The sequence below is a fragment of the Phytophthora sojae genome (assembly GCF_000149755.1).
Source record: "Phytophthora sojae unplaced genomic scaffold PHYSOscaffold_2, whole genome shotgun sequence".
In the NCBI taxonomy this organism is placed as follows: domain Eukaryota; phylum Oomycota; class Peronosporomycetes; order Peronosporales; family Peronosporaceae; genus Phytophthora; species Phytophthora sojae.
In genome coordinates, this window is record NW_009258116.1 from 1,000,465 (window position 1) to 1,014,815 (window position 14,351).

At 52.9% G+C, this 14,351-nt stretch overlaps 4 protein-coding genes across 4 annotated transcripts; 2 read left to right on the forward strand and 2 right to left on the reverse strand.

The window, feature by feature from the left end:
* Positions 1–843: 843 nt before the first annotated feature.
* On the reverse strand, positions 844–1,143 carry PHYSODRAFT_443986 (hypothetical protein; the record flags this gene model as incomplete). The annotated part of the gene is made up of 1 exon (XM_009520071.1): positions 844–1,143. A coding segment is annotated over one exon (300 nt), but the record flags the coding sequence as incomplete, so codon positions are not given.
* An 875-nt stretch (positions 1,144–2,018) lies between these two features.
* PHYSODRAFT_482415 (hypothetical protein) lies at positions 2,019–3,182 on the reverse strand (the record flags this gene model as incomplete). Its single annotated transcript, XM_009520072.1, has 1 exon — positions 2,019–3,182. The coding sequence occupies one exon, from the start codon at positions 3,180–3,182 to the stop codon at positions 2,019–2,021; it is 1,164 nt and encodes a 387-aa protein (XP_009518367.1).
* Positions 3,183–7,264: 4,082 nt separating this feature from the next.
* Positions 7,265–8,824, forward strand: PHYSODRAFT_485869 (hypothetical protein; the record flags this gene model as incomplete). The annotated part of the gene is made up of 3 exons (XM_009520073.1): positions 7,265–7,807; positions 7,870–8,083; positions 8,166–8,824. 3 exons carry the CDS (start codon positions 7,265–7,267, stop codon positions 8,822–8,824), a joined length of 1,416 nt encoding a protein of 471 aa, XP_009518368.1.
* Positions 8,825–9,184: 360 nt separating this feature from the next.
* On the forward strand, positions 9,185–14,170 carry PHYSODRAFT_344380 (hypothetical protein; the record flags this gene model as incomplete). Its single annotated transcript, XM_009520074.1, has 4 exons — positions 9,185–9,540; positions 9,565–9,704; positions 9,789–10,035; positions 13,684–14,170. Exons 1-4 carry the CDS (start codon positions 9,215–9,217, stop codon positions 14,168–14,170), a joined length of 1,200 nt encoding a protein of 399 aa, XP_009518369.1. The 5' UTR covers positions 9,185–9,214.
* Positions 14,171–14,351: the final 181 nt, after the last annotated feature.

A 14,351-nucleotide genomic window follows, 5' to 3' on the forward strand; every position in this document is an offset into this window, starting at 1 on the left:
ATTTAACTTGGTCTGAGTATACAGCAAAAATTATAAAACTTTTTCAGACCATGGGATACAAAAGCGCAGTACCAGGCGCACACTTACCGGGTTTTATAGAACTTGTAAATAAACACACAAGAGACGACAACTGGGATCAATTCAGCATTTTGTACAAACGAAAGCATCCAAGCTTTGTTTATTATAAGTACATACGCTGTAACAACAATTTCAAGCGTCAAGTAGCCAAAATGATTCAAACAAATAACGTTAGGTACCAAGCAAGATAATCATAAAAAATTAACCACATTCGGCATGGTGTCCAACTAACAAAATGTTTTGAATGTTGCCTTATCAGGCAGCAAGAGTCGTTGAAAACTACACAGTCAAGCAACAAGCATACAGTACATCGTGTACTACATGTGAGCGGGCCAGTGAGCCACTTCTCGACACCGGATATTTATTCACGCCAACAGAAGACGCATTACAAACCAACCCGGCTGGATGTCACTACTTAGTAATCGGCATTAGCCCATGCGCGGAATCCTCTTGATCGCAGATATGGAGGTTTCACACGCTTCACGCCCACGCTGGTTTGGGCCAAAGGCGTTGAGGTAACTTTGGTTTTGAAGGTTCACATGTCAGCAATTGTTAGGTACTAAAATACATATACATTAGTAAAAAATAATTGCGAAATGTAAGTTTCATTTCATTTTCATGGTGAGGTATATTGTGTTCATTTAGAGCTAGGTACTAACGATCAACAATATCCGAAGCTAACATCCATACGCGTTGTTAGCTGTGATTGTGCCGTCTCTCCTGAGGATGACCAGTCCTATCACTTCGTTCCAGTAGCTGAGGCTTCCCAATTTGCCACTCACCGATATCACGATTCACGTTTTGAAGGGCGATGTCCCAGTGCCCGGGCGGCAAACCCCGCCCGGTGTCGGCCAGCTGCTTGCTCGCGTGTGTATCCATCGCCATGTTGACGAGGGCATCAGCAGTTTTGTTGTAGGTGCGGTAGTGGTGTGTCCATGTCTCCACTCGACAGTAGTCGGCTAGCACCCGACAGTGCCAGTACAGTCTCGCAAGATGCGCAGCAAGAGGCGGTCGCCGTCCGTCCAATTGTTTGATGATCATCATGCTGTCGCCGACAACATGTAGCGGCTTCAGCCCACATTTATTCGCGTATTTGAGGCCATGTAGGAGTCCACGATACTCAGCCGTATTGTTCGTAGTGCGTATATCTCCATACGCCATACTCGCAAACCATACGGGCACACCAGCTCTCGCACCAGGGTCAAGCCGAACAATCACAGACCCACTACCCCCTGGGCCTGGGTTTCCACGCGATCCCCCGTCAAAGAACAGCACATAGACCGTATCAGCCGCGACGACAGGAATGGGAAGTGGGTCATAGTTCGCGGCCAGCGCGTTCACAACTATCCGAGCGGCCCGGCGCTCTGCAGAAGAGCTGGCATTCGTTGCGTAGGACGCATCGATGGTGAGGTAGCTCTGACGTAGCCACACCCGTAACAGCGCACGGAATCGATGAGCGTGGGGCTTGGGATCTGGATTCAGATACTCGGATCGCCATTTCCAGATCACTTGTAGTGTCGTAGCAACCCCGAGCCGCCAGCACTTCGCTGCTGCGTCAGGGATAAACCGAGCGATGTCGTCCCTCATATCCTTCTGATACCAGCGAAACGCTTCACCCAGCCGATCAAAGAAGCCCTGGGGGAATGTAAGTTATAATACATGTTGTTGTACGTTGAAGAAGTTACAAATATATAGTTGTATCCGGTGCTTCATACATGGCGCTACATACAATAATGGACACGTGTAAGCTTGTCGCCTCATCAAGCTGCGATTGTTAGTTTAGTCAATTGATGTTGACGCACAATCACTAAAAATCACGATACAACCCGACAATAAAGCCCGACGCAGCCAAATACTCGTCTTACATCCAACACTCCTTGTAATTCCTTATATATATGTACATCACTTGAAAAAACGTCGCCATCCGGTTTTCTCCTCGCTCAAAACCCACCCATCGTGCTATCCGAGCGCGTACTTTCGAATGAGCAGCGACCTGAAGATCCGTAGACGCTGGACGTGACTGTATGTTTGTACACGAACTGCACTCGCGCTGCCTCCTCCGTATCCATGTGGGTCGCTGCAATGAGGCATTTCGCACAAAACGTGACCTTGCGCTGCACCATCTCAAGGTCTGGGGCGATGAAACTCAACTTCTTGGGGATCTTGCACGACGAACACACCGCTCCGAAACACAGCTTGCACGTACTGCTGGACCTGCCAAACTCGCCAAACTTCTTCCCCCTCACCTGTTTCTGACAGGTTACGCAAACCGGTTTGAATGCCGGCGTGCCGTGTTCCCTCGCCTCTGCGTGCTTCTGCTCGAGCAGCCACGCCAGCTTCTTCATCTGCCCGCAGTACGAATACTTGAGTCCCGCCATCGTGGCTTGGGCCATGCCCATAACGCCCAGCGCTCGGATCATGTCACCTCCCGGGTCCATGACGCCCGTTCCTCGACAGTCGGTCTTGTCCGGTACTTCCTGGTGGAACATGCCGCAGAACGACATGTTGCCCCTGATGCGGTTCGGCAGGTCGTGGGTCTGGGGGAAGCTGACCGAGTGCAGTAGATGGTAACCCACACGCTCTCCATTGTCCAGACGCAGGATACCGGTACTCTCGAGGTAAATGTAGTCGCGGTTCCGCAAGATGCCGAGCGAGGCCCCCGGGATATCGATCTCCATCCACTTGACCACCACCGAACGGAAAGGTTCCTCCACCGTCGGCTCAACGATCGTGGCCAGCACGGCCGCGGCGTTGAAATCCTTGAGGTACGACGACTTGATCCGCATGGACTCGAGCGTCGGGCTCACGAGTCCGAACATGTTTTCGTCCAGCGATCCGGGGAGGGGCCCCACCATGAGCAGCGCCGGCAGCTTGGACTCCGGGTTGGACTTCTTGCGCTCCAGGTACATCATCGTGTTGCCGTCCTTGGAGTATTTCTTCCACCGCGCCTGGTCGACGTACTTTTGGTTGTTGATGTGCTCCTGGTACTCGGCGAACTTGGCCACGACCAGGTCGTGCGCGATCTGGATGAGCTGCGAGCGGTCCTCGGCCGTGAGCACCAGCTCCGGGAACGGGTTCACGGTGAAGCGACTGCCGCCCGCCATCGTTCCGCTCGACTGCGACTGAGAGCTCTGCTGCACGCGCAAATTCGACACTGATGAGCAGGCATCGGACGCGCGCACTTTTCGGGGAGAAACGTGGAGCAGGTCTCGGTTCTTTGGCGAAGAGGTCCATTACATGTGTGCACGCAACGCCATCCGATTTGGGCCCAAATCGGCATGGCACGGTTGTGACGCCGCTGGTCCATAGTGACGGCAAGTGAATTGAACGCCAGGATGGCACGACCCCAGGCTGAGGCAGGCAAGAAACAAGTCGCGGCGGCGCCAGCTGCATGGCAGAAACAAGTCGCACGGGCAAAGATCGACACCTCGCCTCACTGCAATCACTGCAGGCGTTGCGGTTGATGGCCAAGCAGACTGCTTCAAGCAGGACAGCCGAGTGAGGCGAGCGCATAGAGACTGAAGCCTCTCCATGGATACTATGGATAAGTCCATCACGATGGCTGGCTGCGCATGGAGAGGAGAGCGTGAGCGAGGTGCTCCTTCTCCTGGTATTTTATGGCCACAACTCTGTTGGGTGCGAGTGCGTGAAGCCTCGTACAGCGTTCAATAATAGACCTTAAAACGAGTTTGTCAGCGCTCTATCAGACTCTTAGCACTACACGATTTTGCTACGATACACTTGTCGAAGACTGAGGTCGTTCCAACCGAGATTAGCTACTCGCTATTGAAGGTGATCTTCGTTAAATACTTTAGCAAGTCCGAATAGCTTAGCTCGGGGCGTAGGATTGATCTAATCGGTAGTTTGGCGCTATATCGGAAATTTCACAATAGACCTGGGAAAATGCTCAATGACTTCGCAACCACCCAGTACGCTGTACTTGTCGGTCAAACTGGACACTTCTGGCCTTACTTGGCGCCGGTCTCGACATCACCGGCAGTGGCGCCGAGTCCACTTGTGTACTTAAGTAGCCTGGTTAACTAACAAACGACATGCATGCATACAGTGGAGCTCGAAGAAGCAGTCGACAGTTGCCTGGTTAATTCAGCTCAATGAAGCCCAGCCTGCACGGCGTGCGTCTGCTGCTAGCCTGCCGCGAGCTTCGATGCGAAGAAGCGTGACCGCAAGCGTTGCGGTCCTCATCCGTTCTAATAGAACTCAAACCGAGTAGGTGATCTATTGCGAAATTCGTTGTTGTATTTGTGCCCACTCAGTGATTTGGCTCGTTGCAAAGTGAAATGGTGGGGAAAGCCACAAAGCAACGGAGATTTGATATTTCCGAAGTCACTCAGTATTTTACGACTATACTCGGTTCTAATCGAGTGCATGGCACACATAAAGTCGCTTAATCTCTTCGGGTAGACTACTTAGACTCACTTATTTAAGATGCTAAACACTGTCGCGTCATTATCACCCCTCCTGCACCTACTCCTTCGATGTCGCGACGGATGCGGAACATGCTGCGGATGGGGACCGCAACGCTTGCGGTCACGCTTCTTCGCATCGAAGCTCGCGGCAGGCTAGCAGCAGACGCACGCCGTGCAGGCTGGGCTTCATTGAGCTGAATTAACCAGGCAACTGTCGACTGCTTCTTCGAGCTCCACTGTATGCATGCATGTCGTTTGTTAGTTAACCAGGCTACTTAAGTACACAAGTGGACTCGGCGCCACTGCCGGTGATGTCGAGACCGGCGCCAAGTAAGGCCAGAAGTGTCCAGTTTGACCGACAAGTACAGCGTACTGGGTGGTTGCGAAGTCATTGAGCATTTTCCCAGGTCTATTGTGAAATTTCCGATATAGCGCCAAACTACCGATTAGATCAATCCTACGCCCCGAGCTAAGCTATTCGGACTTGCTAAAGTATTTAACGAAGATCACCTTCAATAGCGAGTAGCTAATCTCGGTTGGAACGACCTCAGTCTTCGACAAGTGTATCGTAGCAAAATCGTGTAGTGCTAAGAGTCTGATAGAGCGCTGACAAACTCGTTTTAAGGTCTATTGTGCCTGTTGCTGCCGTTTCAGCAGTCGGTGGGCTCTGGTGGGTGGACGGTAAGGCAAGCCGACAACAGGAAGGAGCGAGCTGCCGCTAATTTATGCGGTCTCCGCTGAGAAGTGACGCCACTCACTTCGAGTGGTAAGGCGAGTTTGAAGTTTACTGTACGTAGCACCACAGGGCCACGCTACCGTACAGTACACTGTAGCGGCTCCGGAATTGTCGAGACGGGAAACGAGCCCAGCAATGAGGAGGCAGGAGGAAGGTGTCTCGCTGTAATCTTGGATAGGCAGGCTCGGTCGTCTTGCTCACTGACCAAGTGCTGCGTGGCCAAGGTTACCTTACGTAGCTCTTGATTATGAAGGGGATCTCTCGGTGGGGCCAAGGTCCGACAGCGGCAGATAACGTTGGCGGGCATAACTACATGTACAACCGAGCATTTTCACGTTGGTGTCGGTCGGTTACAGTACACGAGTTGAGGACACCCGAACTCTGCACTGCAGTTTGGATACGGTACAGTCACAAATGACGATTTAGCGGAGATTGGATAAGCGAGATTACGGCTTTAAGCACTTCCTTTCGCTAATCCCGGTTGTCCGTGCAAGCGTCGAGCAGCTCGAACGCTTTCAGCTGCCATGAATATACATAACACCTTGCGTGCCGATTCCCGCGCGAAGCGCGGTATTAATAGGGTCGCCCTAAGCGAGCGCAGCGAGCCGATCCCCGCGCGTAAGCGCGGTAGGGTTTTGTGCCCCAAGTAGGAAGGGTTGGTTGGAGCGCTAGCAGGGTGACAGTATTTTACCTGTATGTTTTGACCCCAAAAGTGTAGATTTCGTACAGAGAATCTGTATAGTTTCAAACTATACAGGGTCAAACTATTAGGGGGGGTCGAACCTGGCAAAAACGGTGCTTACTTTTTGGGAATTTTCTGCTCATTTCCGAAGTAAGCCACCTCCAGAGGTGGCTTATTTGTGCAATGAGCTGCTTATTTCTAAGTTCAAGTTCGACGTTGCGAAAGCATACTTAGCCCCCCACACCTTCTGGTCTCGGATCGGGGTGCTGCGAGCTCGCCTAGGTGAAGCATAACTCTCGTCCGCGACGCCATAGCCGCAGGCGGCCGCAGGCATGAACATGCAAGGACTGTCCGTAGGTGTGTGCGCATTAGGTGTCGACTCGTAGACAGTGGGGCGCTCTCCAAGCTGTCTGCGAGGGCATGAAAGCTAGCTATACGAGACCCGCAGCATGAGTGTTGCGTATGTTCTGCTGTCGCGTGCTTACTTCGCTAGGCTCTCCCTAGCGGCCGCCAACACCACCTCCGAGAATACCATCGAGGGCGCGCACGCTACTGCGGGTGTTTGCGCTGTGGATACTGCTCTAGCGCGCCCGAGCCGTAGCCCTTCCTGCTTCGCCCTCTCGGCTTCGCCACCTACGCCGGGAAGGGCCATCGTATCTCTCTAAGTGCGATCTCACATTTATTGAGCAATTTCTGACTACCCCCGTATCGCTCAGTTTTTGCTTATCTTTTGGTCATTTTCTTGCTCAGATATTGGGAATCCCTTGGCTTACTTTTTGGGAGGGATTTTCCAGGTTCGACTCCCCCTATTAGTTTGACCCACGTCCCATTCCTGACCCATGCTGGAACAAATCCCGCAAACTTCGTTGTACAATATGTAATGTGTACAGTACAGTATAATCATTGAGCAGCGATACAATGGCGCCATCGGTCTTCAACGTACGTGTAGGAGGAAGATGATAGTATACAGTACAGGCGCTCAGCATTTGCTTCCCGCCACCAGAGCTTGAGACAGGATAGTACAGTGTAGTTCTAAAAGTTTGTGCGAAGCTTCCAAGTGATGGCCACATGTCGGAAATTAATACGCGGGGCCACCACTCATACCCCATTAAAGCCATTAGAATCGTCGCCGCACCATGACAGCATTCCGCCCTCGCCACCAGAAAACATTCGTGGTGCCGGTTAGGTCGTTTGTTGCGAGCGTTTGAGTTTTACACATGTGTAGACCACACCACCTTCCTCATACATTATTCAAGTGACAACAAACTGTCACTTCAGTCGTCTAACGCTACTTCACAAGCATGTCACTCATGATGATCAACCATAGGATCACTTGACCAAATGCCGTCTCCCAGCCACCTCCGACTCGCTCTGCTCACCGAAGAGCGCGACATCCAGCGCGTCGCCGCCCTCGAGGCCGCCTCGTACCCCGCGGACGAAGCCGCCAGCGAGTCGGGCATCCGCTTCCGGCAGCAGAACGCCGGCGCCTTCTTCTGGGCCGCGTACCTGCCGACTAATGGGGACTCCGAGACCCTCGTGGGCTTCGTCAATGGCACGCTGACCGCCAGGCACGAGCTGGACGACGAGTCCATGAGCCAGCACGACCCGCACGGCTCGCTGCTGTGCATCCACTCGGTGGTGGTGGACCCGGCCTTCCGTCGTCGCGGACTGGCCGCGCAGATGCTCAAGCGCTACGTGAGACTCGTGTGCGACTTGCAGCCGCAGGTGACGCGCATCATGATGATCGCCAAGGCGTACCTAGTCAAGTTCTACGTGGGCTGCGGCTTCTCCGTCACGAGGCTGTCGCCTGTGGTGCACGGCCAAGACCCGTGGTTCGAGCTCGAGCTGGACTGCCAAGCGGCGAGATGTCCGCCAATGATCCAGGTGAGGGATAAGGATCATTGTGGAAAGGTGTTGTTGTTGCTGACTTGTGATGCGTGCTTTAGGTGGATGCATTCACGAGCGAGGCGTTTCAGGGCAACCCGGCGGCTGTGGTGCTGCTGTCGCCGGCTGCGTTCCACAAGCCCGAGGCGACGCAGTGGATGCAGCGAGTGGCTATTGAGAACAACTTGAGCGAGACAGCGTATGCCGCTCCTCGTGGTCGCGATGCCAAGAGCTCGGAGGATGTCGTTGAGTACGATCTGCGCTGGTTCACGCCAGGTAACAAACTTGCACAGATTGTATCTCGCTTATGGTTGTGTTGCTAAAAAGGTGGTGAATTTGTTCTGTGTTTGTTTTGTAGGCGCTGAAGTGAAGTTGTGTGGACATGCCACTCTGTCTACGGCGTTCGCCTTGCACGACGCCGGTCATGTGACCACGAGCCACACTCTCCACTTCCACACGCTGAGTGGCGTGTTGGTGTGTCGCTTCGAAGTGCAGCCGGACACGCAGAAGCTACTCGTGCTGATGGACTTCCCCGAGCAGCCAGCTGAGCCTGTCGAGCCCAACTTTCCCATGGACGAGGTAGCATCGGCGCTAGGAGTGCAGCGTGAAGCCATCGTCGATGTGAAGCAAGCCACGACGGACCTCCTCGTTCGCCTTCAGCCCGAAGCTTTCGCCACCATCAAGCCCAACTTCGTGCAGCTAGGGGAATTCGACGTACGAGGCTTCGCTGTCACGGCTGAAATGGTACAGGACAGCGCGTCGAACGTGGACATTCAAAGCCGGTTCTTCGGGCCTCGCGTGGGCGTGAACGAAGACCCAGTGACGGGTAGCGCGCATTGCGCGCTCGGTCCGTATTGGGCCCCGCTGCTCAAGAAGACCACGATCAGGGCGCAGCAATTCACCCCCGTTCGCGGTGGATTCATCACGCTAGACCTGGTGGCTGCTGGGGCTGGACGAGTGCTGCTGAAGGGCGAAGGAGTGGTCGTGCTGCGTGGGAAGCTAGCTTCGTCACCTTAGAAGTACGCTTCCGATGGGGGCACACGTACGACAACCCTGAAGCATTTGAATGGATGTTGCAACGCGCATTGATGCCGAATGATGCTGTACGTTGTTGCCCAGTTCACCCAGCTCCTGCTACTGACTGTGAATTAGAGTCCGCTCACGCTCCTTGAGCGCAGTCTGTAACGCGGCGGCATCAACGTTGAAAATGGTTCAGCTGGATGCGCGCAATGCGCATGCATTGTTTCAAACAACGTGACAAACAAGTTGTTTGTCACGTCGCTTACCGGGTGGAGTGCCATCCGCGATTTGCTGTTCCCTCCTGCAGCACTGGCGTGCAGCCCGCAGCCAGCTAGATTGCTCAATTCGTGCGCTGGCATCGACGTCGACGTCGGCACGTCGAGCGCAATGAGCAGCAAGCGCCTCACCGTGAACCCCTTCGAGGAGTTGGCGCTGACCGCCGAAGACCGAGAAAAGCTCGTGGGTATCGCCGACACCCTCGTCCTGGCAAACTTCGAGAAGTACAAAGAGCATCTCAGCAACGACAAGCGCGTGGATCTCACGCGATGGAAGAAACACGCGACTTCAGGCGCCACGACGACGTATCTCGAGAAAAAGAGCTCCAACCCGGACTCCAAGTTCCCAGAGCTGCTCATGGTCGGCCCGCTGCCTGGAACTCTGGACGAAAACATGGTTGGGTTGATGAGCCCAACGCTCGAGTCGATGCGGATCAAGTCGTCCTACTGAAACGACTTCAGTGCTGCGGCTGTACTCGATTCCGTCGTAGAACCGACTGTGGAGGAGCCATTCCGCTCTGTCGTGGTCAAGTGGATGGAGTTTGACATCCCCGGAGCGTCCATTGGTATCGCCCGCAACTGCGACTACGTGTATCTCGAGAGTACGGGCACCAGACCCTCAAGAATGGCGAGCAAGTGGGGCTTAACCCCTATTCCCGGGCCGCCGCTTTTTTTATTGGGAACAGTCGTTATTTGTTTTCACATGGGCAAGAAGGCCTCCGCAGCACTCGTTGCTGTGCGGGACGCCATCGCCCTGAGGAAGTTCCCTCCTGAATTGCAGCTTCCCGAGAAGAAAAAGGACTCACTTTTCTCCTCATGGCACGGCCACCCTACGCTCGCCTGGGCCCCGGAGTGCCTTCGCACTAGCCGCGTTCCAAAATGCGTTGTTGAGGGGTGTCTGTGTGAGCCAAAAGTGAAGGAGTATTTGCAGCGGTACGTACACGACGTCGATCACAAGACTGTTTTGTATTATGCAAGGTATCGCTGTACAGGGCCTCATGCAACACGCACATTTTCAACTATCGACGATGAGTATCTAGCATCATCACCAGAACTCTTGCTAGCATTCCCTTACCTTCTAACCTATCAAACGGGTGTATCACGCGAGCTGTTTAACCTTGTTTATGATAGCATGCTAACGACAAGAGGCATATCTGGGGCAAGCAGCAGCGTCACCCGTTGTCGTCAGAGACGCTATTATGCTCTCTTATCTGTTGCAGGTGTCGAGGTGGAGAAGCGAAGGCAAAAAGAAGCAAACTATTCGCCTCCTATGCTAGTGTCATTGGAGCAATACATGGAAGCGAATGCATGTCTTGATGATGAGGCTCTTCAAAAGATATGGCTGACCCAGTCTGAAGTTTCCTTGAAGCCCATATGACACAGTGCAAAATCAAGCGAGTGATTCGTCTAGATCATTCGCAAAAGTTTTGCAGCAAACTCAAAGTATTTGGTGCTCAAGGTAAGAAAGATCAATCAAGCGGGTACGTATGCTACTACTTGCCCAAAATGAAATAGGTCAAATTGTTGCTCGTGGCCTGACGTACTCAGAAAATCACGCTGAAACTGCGGCAATTCTAAAACCTGTGGCCGCGCAATTAGCGTCAAAACCACTTGAATCTCGCTTCTGTATAACCGACCACGCCAACGGCACACGAATCCTCATTGACAAGGTCTTCAACGGTGCATTGGTGGTCAAACAAGACCCTTTCCACGTCATCCAAAGGTTCACAGAGAAGGTAAAGGATCACGTCATGCGGGGATGGCTAGCGACTGAGCTGTCCTCTGCTATTTACACGGCCGACCACAAAATACGAGAGCCCGAAGAAATGGCTACACTGTTTTCAACCGCTCTGGGCAAGATTCCAGCTTCAAGCCTCAATGTCAAAGAGCCTGAGTGGCAAGGATGCATAGCTAGCAACCTGAACCAGATCCGAGTAGGAGATTTATTTGTTGGCGAGGCTGAATACGTCGAGAATGGCGGGAGGGTACGAGTACTTTCGACTAGTCAGCTCGAAGCAGTTCATTCCAAACTCCGCAAGCTCTTAGATCGTATTGTATCGTACGAAACGGGCCTTCGTATACTCGACATCTTCCTCTTGCAGGTAATTGCATGCAGATCATATTCTACTATATGCGTATCTAATGCTGTGGTGTCTAGCACAATTTGAAAGTAGGGGCCAAGTTCGGAAGAAATCCTGAATTTTTTGAGTTTGACTTCTTGACGATGTGCCTTGCTGCTGTTTTGGGTCGCGAGTAATTTCCTGCCTCTCCTCAGCTGGAGTTCATGTACGAGCTAATTACGCGCCAAGGTTCCAGTTTGTGTAATCCGTCGTATCGTGCTGGAGTATCCAGCAATTACGAGAACAGACCATGGGAAAGACTGAGTGATCTAATCCGCCTGCGAACTGATAGAGCCGAAGGGAGGATGCTAGATCAGCATGCTCCGACTACAGATATCCGGCGGCTTCTCGTGCGCTCACGTGTGAATCGAAAGCAGACCTCTCGAGCTGAGTTTGTAACATTTCTTCGTTTGGAGCCAGAATACGAATCCACAAATGAATTCTCCTCACACGAGTTCTCCTTGCTGAAGGAGATTCGAGGGGAGCAATTGGCGTCGAGTCAACCGTGGAATACGTGCGAGGTGGTCGCGACTATAATATTTAACTGTGCTGTCGACCAGATCGACAATCCCGCGCTCGATCTTCGAAAGCGAAGTTTTAGAGCAATCTCTCGTCGCCTGTCGGTCGTTGATGAGCAGATAGCACGAAGCCCCGCGTCAAAAGCAAGTACAGCCATGATCCCTATCACCGTGAAAGCTGTTGATGACAGCCCCTCGTCCGGAGATGAACGAGTGTTGCAGGAGGAGCTATTCACGATGCTACGCTACTCGTCTGGTATTAAGAAGGTGAAGCAAGTGTACTACAATGTGTACCAATTGGCGTCGTGTGTTTGTCCGGAAATTAGACCGAAGTCGACGCCTGGTTGAAAAAGCGTTGGGAGTCACTAGGTAAACGACAGTTGCGCCGAAATCGTGATAATGAAGGTCAAGAGCCGACCGAAGTGGCGAATGCACCTTCACCTCGTCTACAAGTAGGCCTGAAGTTGTCGAACAGCGAGGCGAGTGGTACCGCGTTGCGCGAGCCTGTACTTCTCGCTGCCAACGCGCAATTGGCTCCAGAGACTAGTTCTAAAAGCGCTGTCACGAACGGTGAAACGATTGCGTCTGTAGTCGCTGCAGTACCAGGGCCCCCTCGTGTGCTGCCCGAAGTCATGGATGCTGGGACCAAACAGCACCTGCGAAGTTCTGCGGATTCGTTTGAAAAAAATACACCTGGAAAATGGAGGATGATCTTCGAGAAATTTCAGCGTATCAAACCTGCGTCGGCACTGTCCATCAATGCTCTCCGCTGTCGCCTTGAAAATCGGTCCAAAAAGCGGAAGGTGTCACCAGCAGCTCAGTCCGATGCAGCTGCTCCCGATTACTCCGAAGAACCCTCTCCGCGCAAGAAGATGACAATCCAGACACAGCCAAACGCACCAAAAGACTCCCGCAGCAGTGATCAGCACAGGGGCGACGTCCCTGCGAAGCACTCAAAACAGTCAGCGTGTAAGAGCTGCTACGAGTTGAGACGAAGATGCGGTCCATCAGGCAACAACAAGTACTGTAAGTACAAAGCTCAGAGTGGGAAATCAATCAGTGCATATTTTACGTCAGCTTAGGAAGGCTCTACATGACCAACAACACAGAACAAAGGAATACAACTGATCAATTAGTCCGCTTAGAACTATTAGACTACGGTAGTAAATATCACAGTACCTTAAGTGCAGCGAGCAAACCTCGACGTCAGGGCGTCAGGAGCCGAGCGCGCACGTCTGGAGCTGCTTGGTGTACGTGTTGAAGTCCTCGTCTGAGTCGAGGTACAACACGGGACAGTGCTTGCGCTTCAGCATTAGCCGCAGCTAGCGACGGTACTCACAGTCGCCGTCGTTAGGCTGGAGGCGCCCTGTAGCGATACTTCCAACCAGGTTTTGCTATCCATCGTTATCTTGGCCATGCGCCTACATCATATAATAGTACAGTAACACACGTCATGATGCCGCAGAATAAAGCGATGCAACAGTGAGCTTCTCACCTTCAAAGACTTGCTACCCTCGGCCCGCCTTCTTCCTCGTCGCGACAAGCGTCTTCTCCTTAGCTTGCATGCGTACGCACGCGCCGCCTCTCGTATTGTGGGGCATGCTGACGAGTCCGCCACTTCAGATATGCGGATAGATGTCATGAACCTCCCCGTGTGGGTTCATTTAGTTTAACTATTAATAGAGGGTGTGTCACTTTAGGACAAGTCGGGACCCACGGGACATTATGAAGGACAGCTGGTCGATGCTGGCATTTGGTGACGATTGGTCGCGGGACAATCCCGAGAATAGCGGTCAAGCCCCCCCCCCCCGCAAGTGGGCTACCACTTGCTGCACTCCGTTAATTTCCCACAGACGCACAAACTCCCCAACCGGATCGGCGGCAACATGTCGTTCTGCCATTTTCCACCAAGAGGGACCCGATAGGACGGACTGCTGTGGCAGGGGGATCATGGACCCGGGAGGTGACATGATTCGCTCGGTGGCGGTCATGGGCATGGTGCAGGCGACAATGGCGGGGGTTAAGTACTCGTATTGCGGGCAGATGAAGAAGCTGGCGTGGCTGTTGGAGCAGAAGCACGCGAGGGTAAGAGAACGCGGGGCTCCAGAGGTCGGCACGACGTGTGTGACGTGCTCCAAGCCGATCAAAAGCTCGAAACTGGGCAAAACCAACACGACCTGTAAACTCTGCTTCGGAGCATTGTGCGGGTCTTGCAAGGTGGCCAAGAAGCTGAGTTTTATTACCCTGGATCTACAGTTGTCCAAACGGAAGGTGGATTTCTGCGTCAAGTGCTTGGTGAAGGCCAACCAAATGGATACACTGGAAGCTGCGCGACAGCAGTTCGTACACAAGGAGCCCGTTGAGTTGCCGCCGAACTGTGGAACTCTACTCACCTCCACGATGAGTGTGAGCTCGGACAGTTCGTCCTGATCTCAAGGTTCACTTTAGCATTACCTTGATACCCAGCCACTCATGGATACCGTTGAAATGAAACCCATTGTTGTAGTGTAGGCACTTTAAAGCAAACTGTGTGACGACCTCCTCAAGGCACAGGCCATGGCGACTGGTGCGAAGCTCGACAGGTTTCATTGGTCATCAGCGTTGAAGTTGA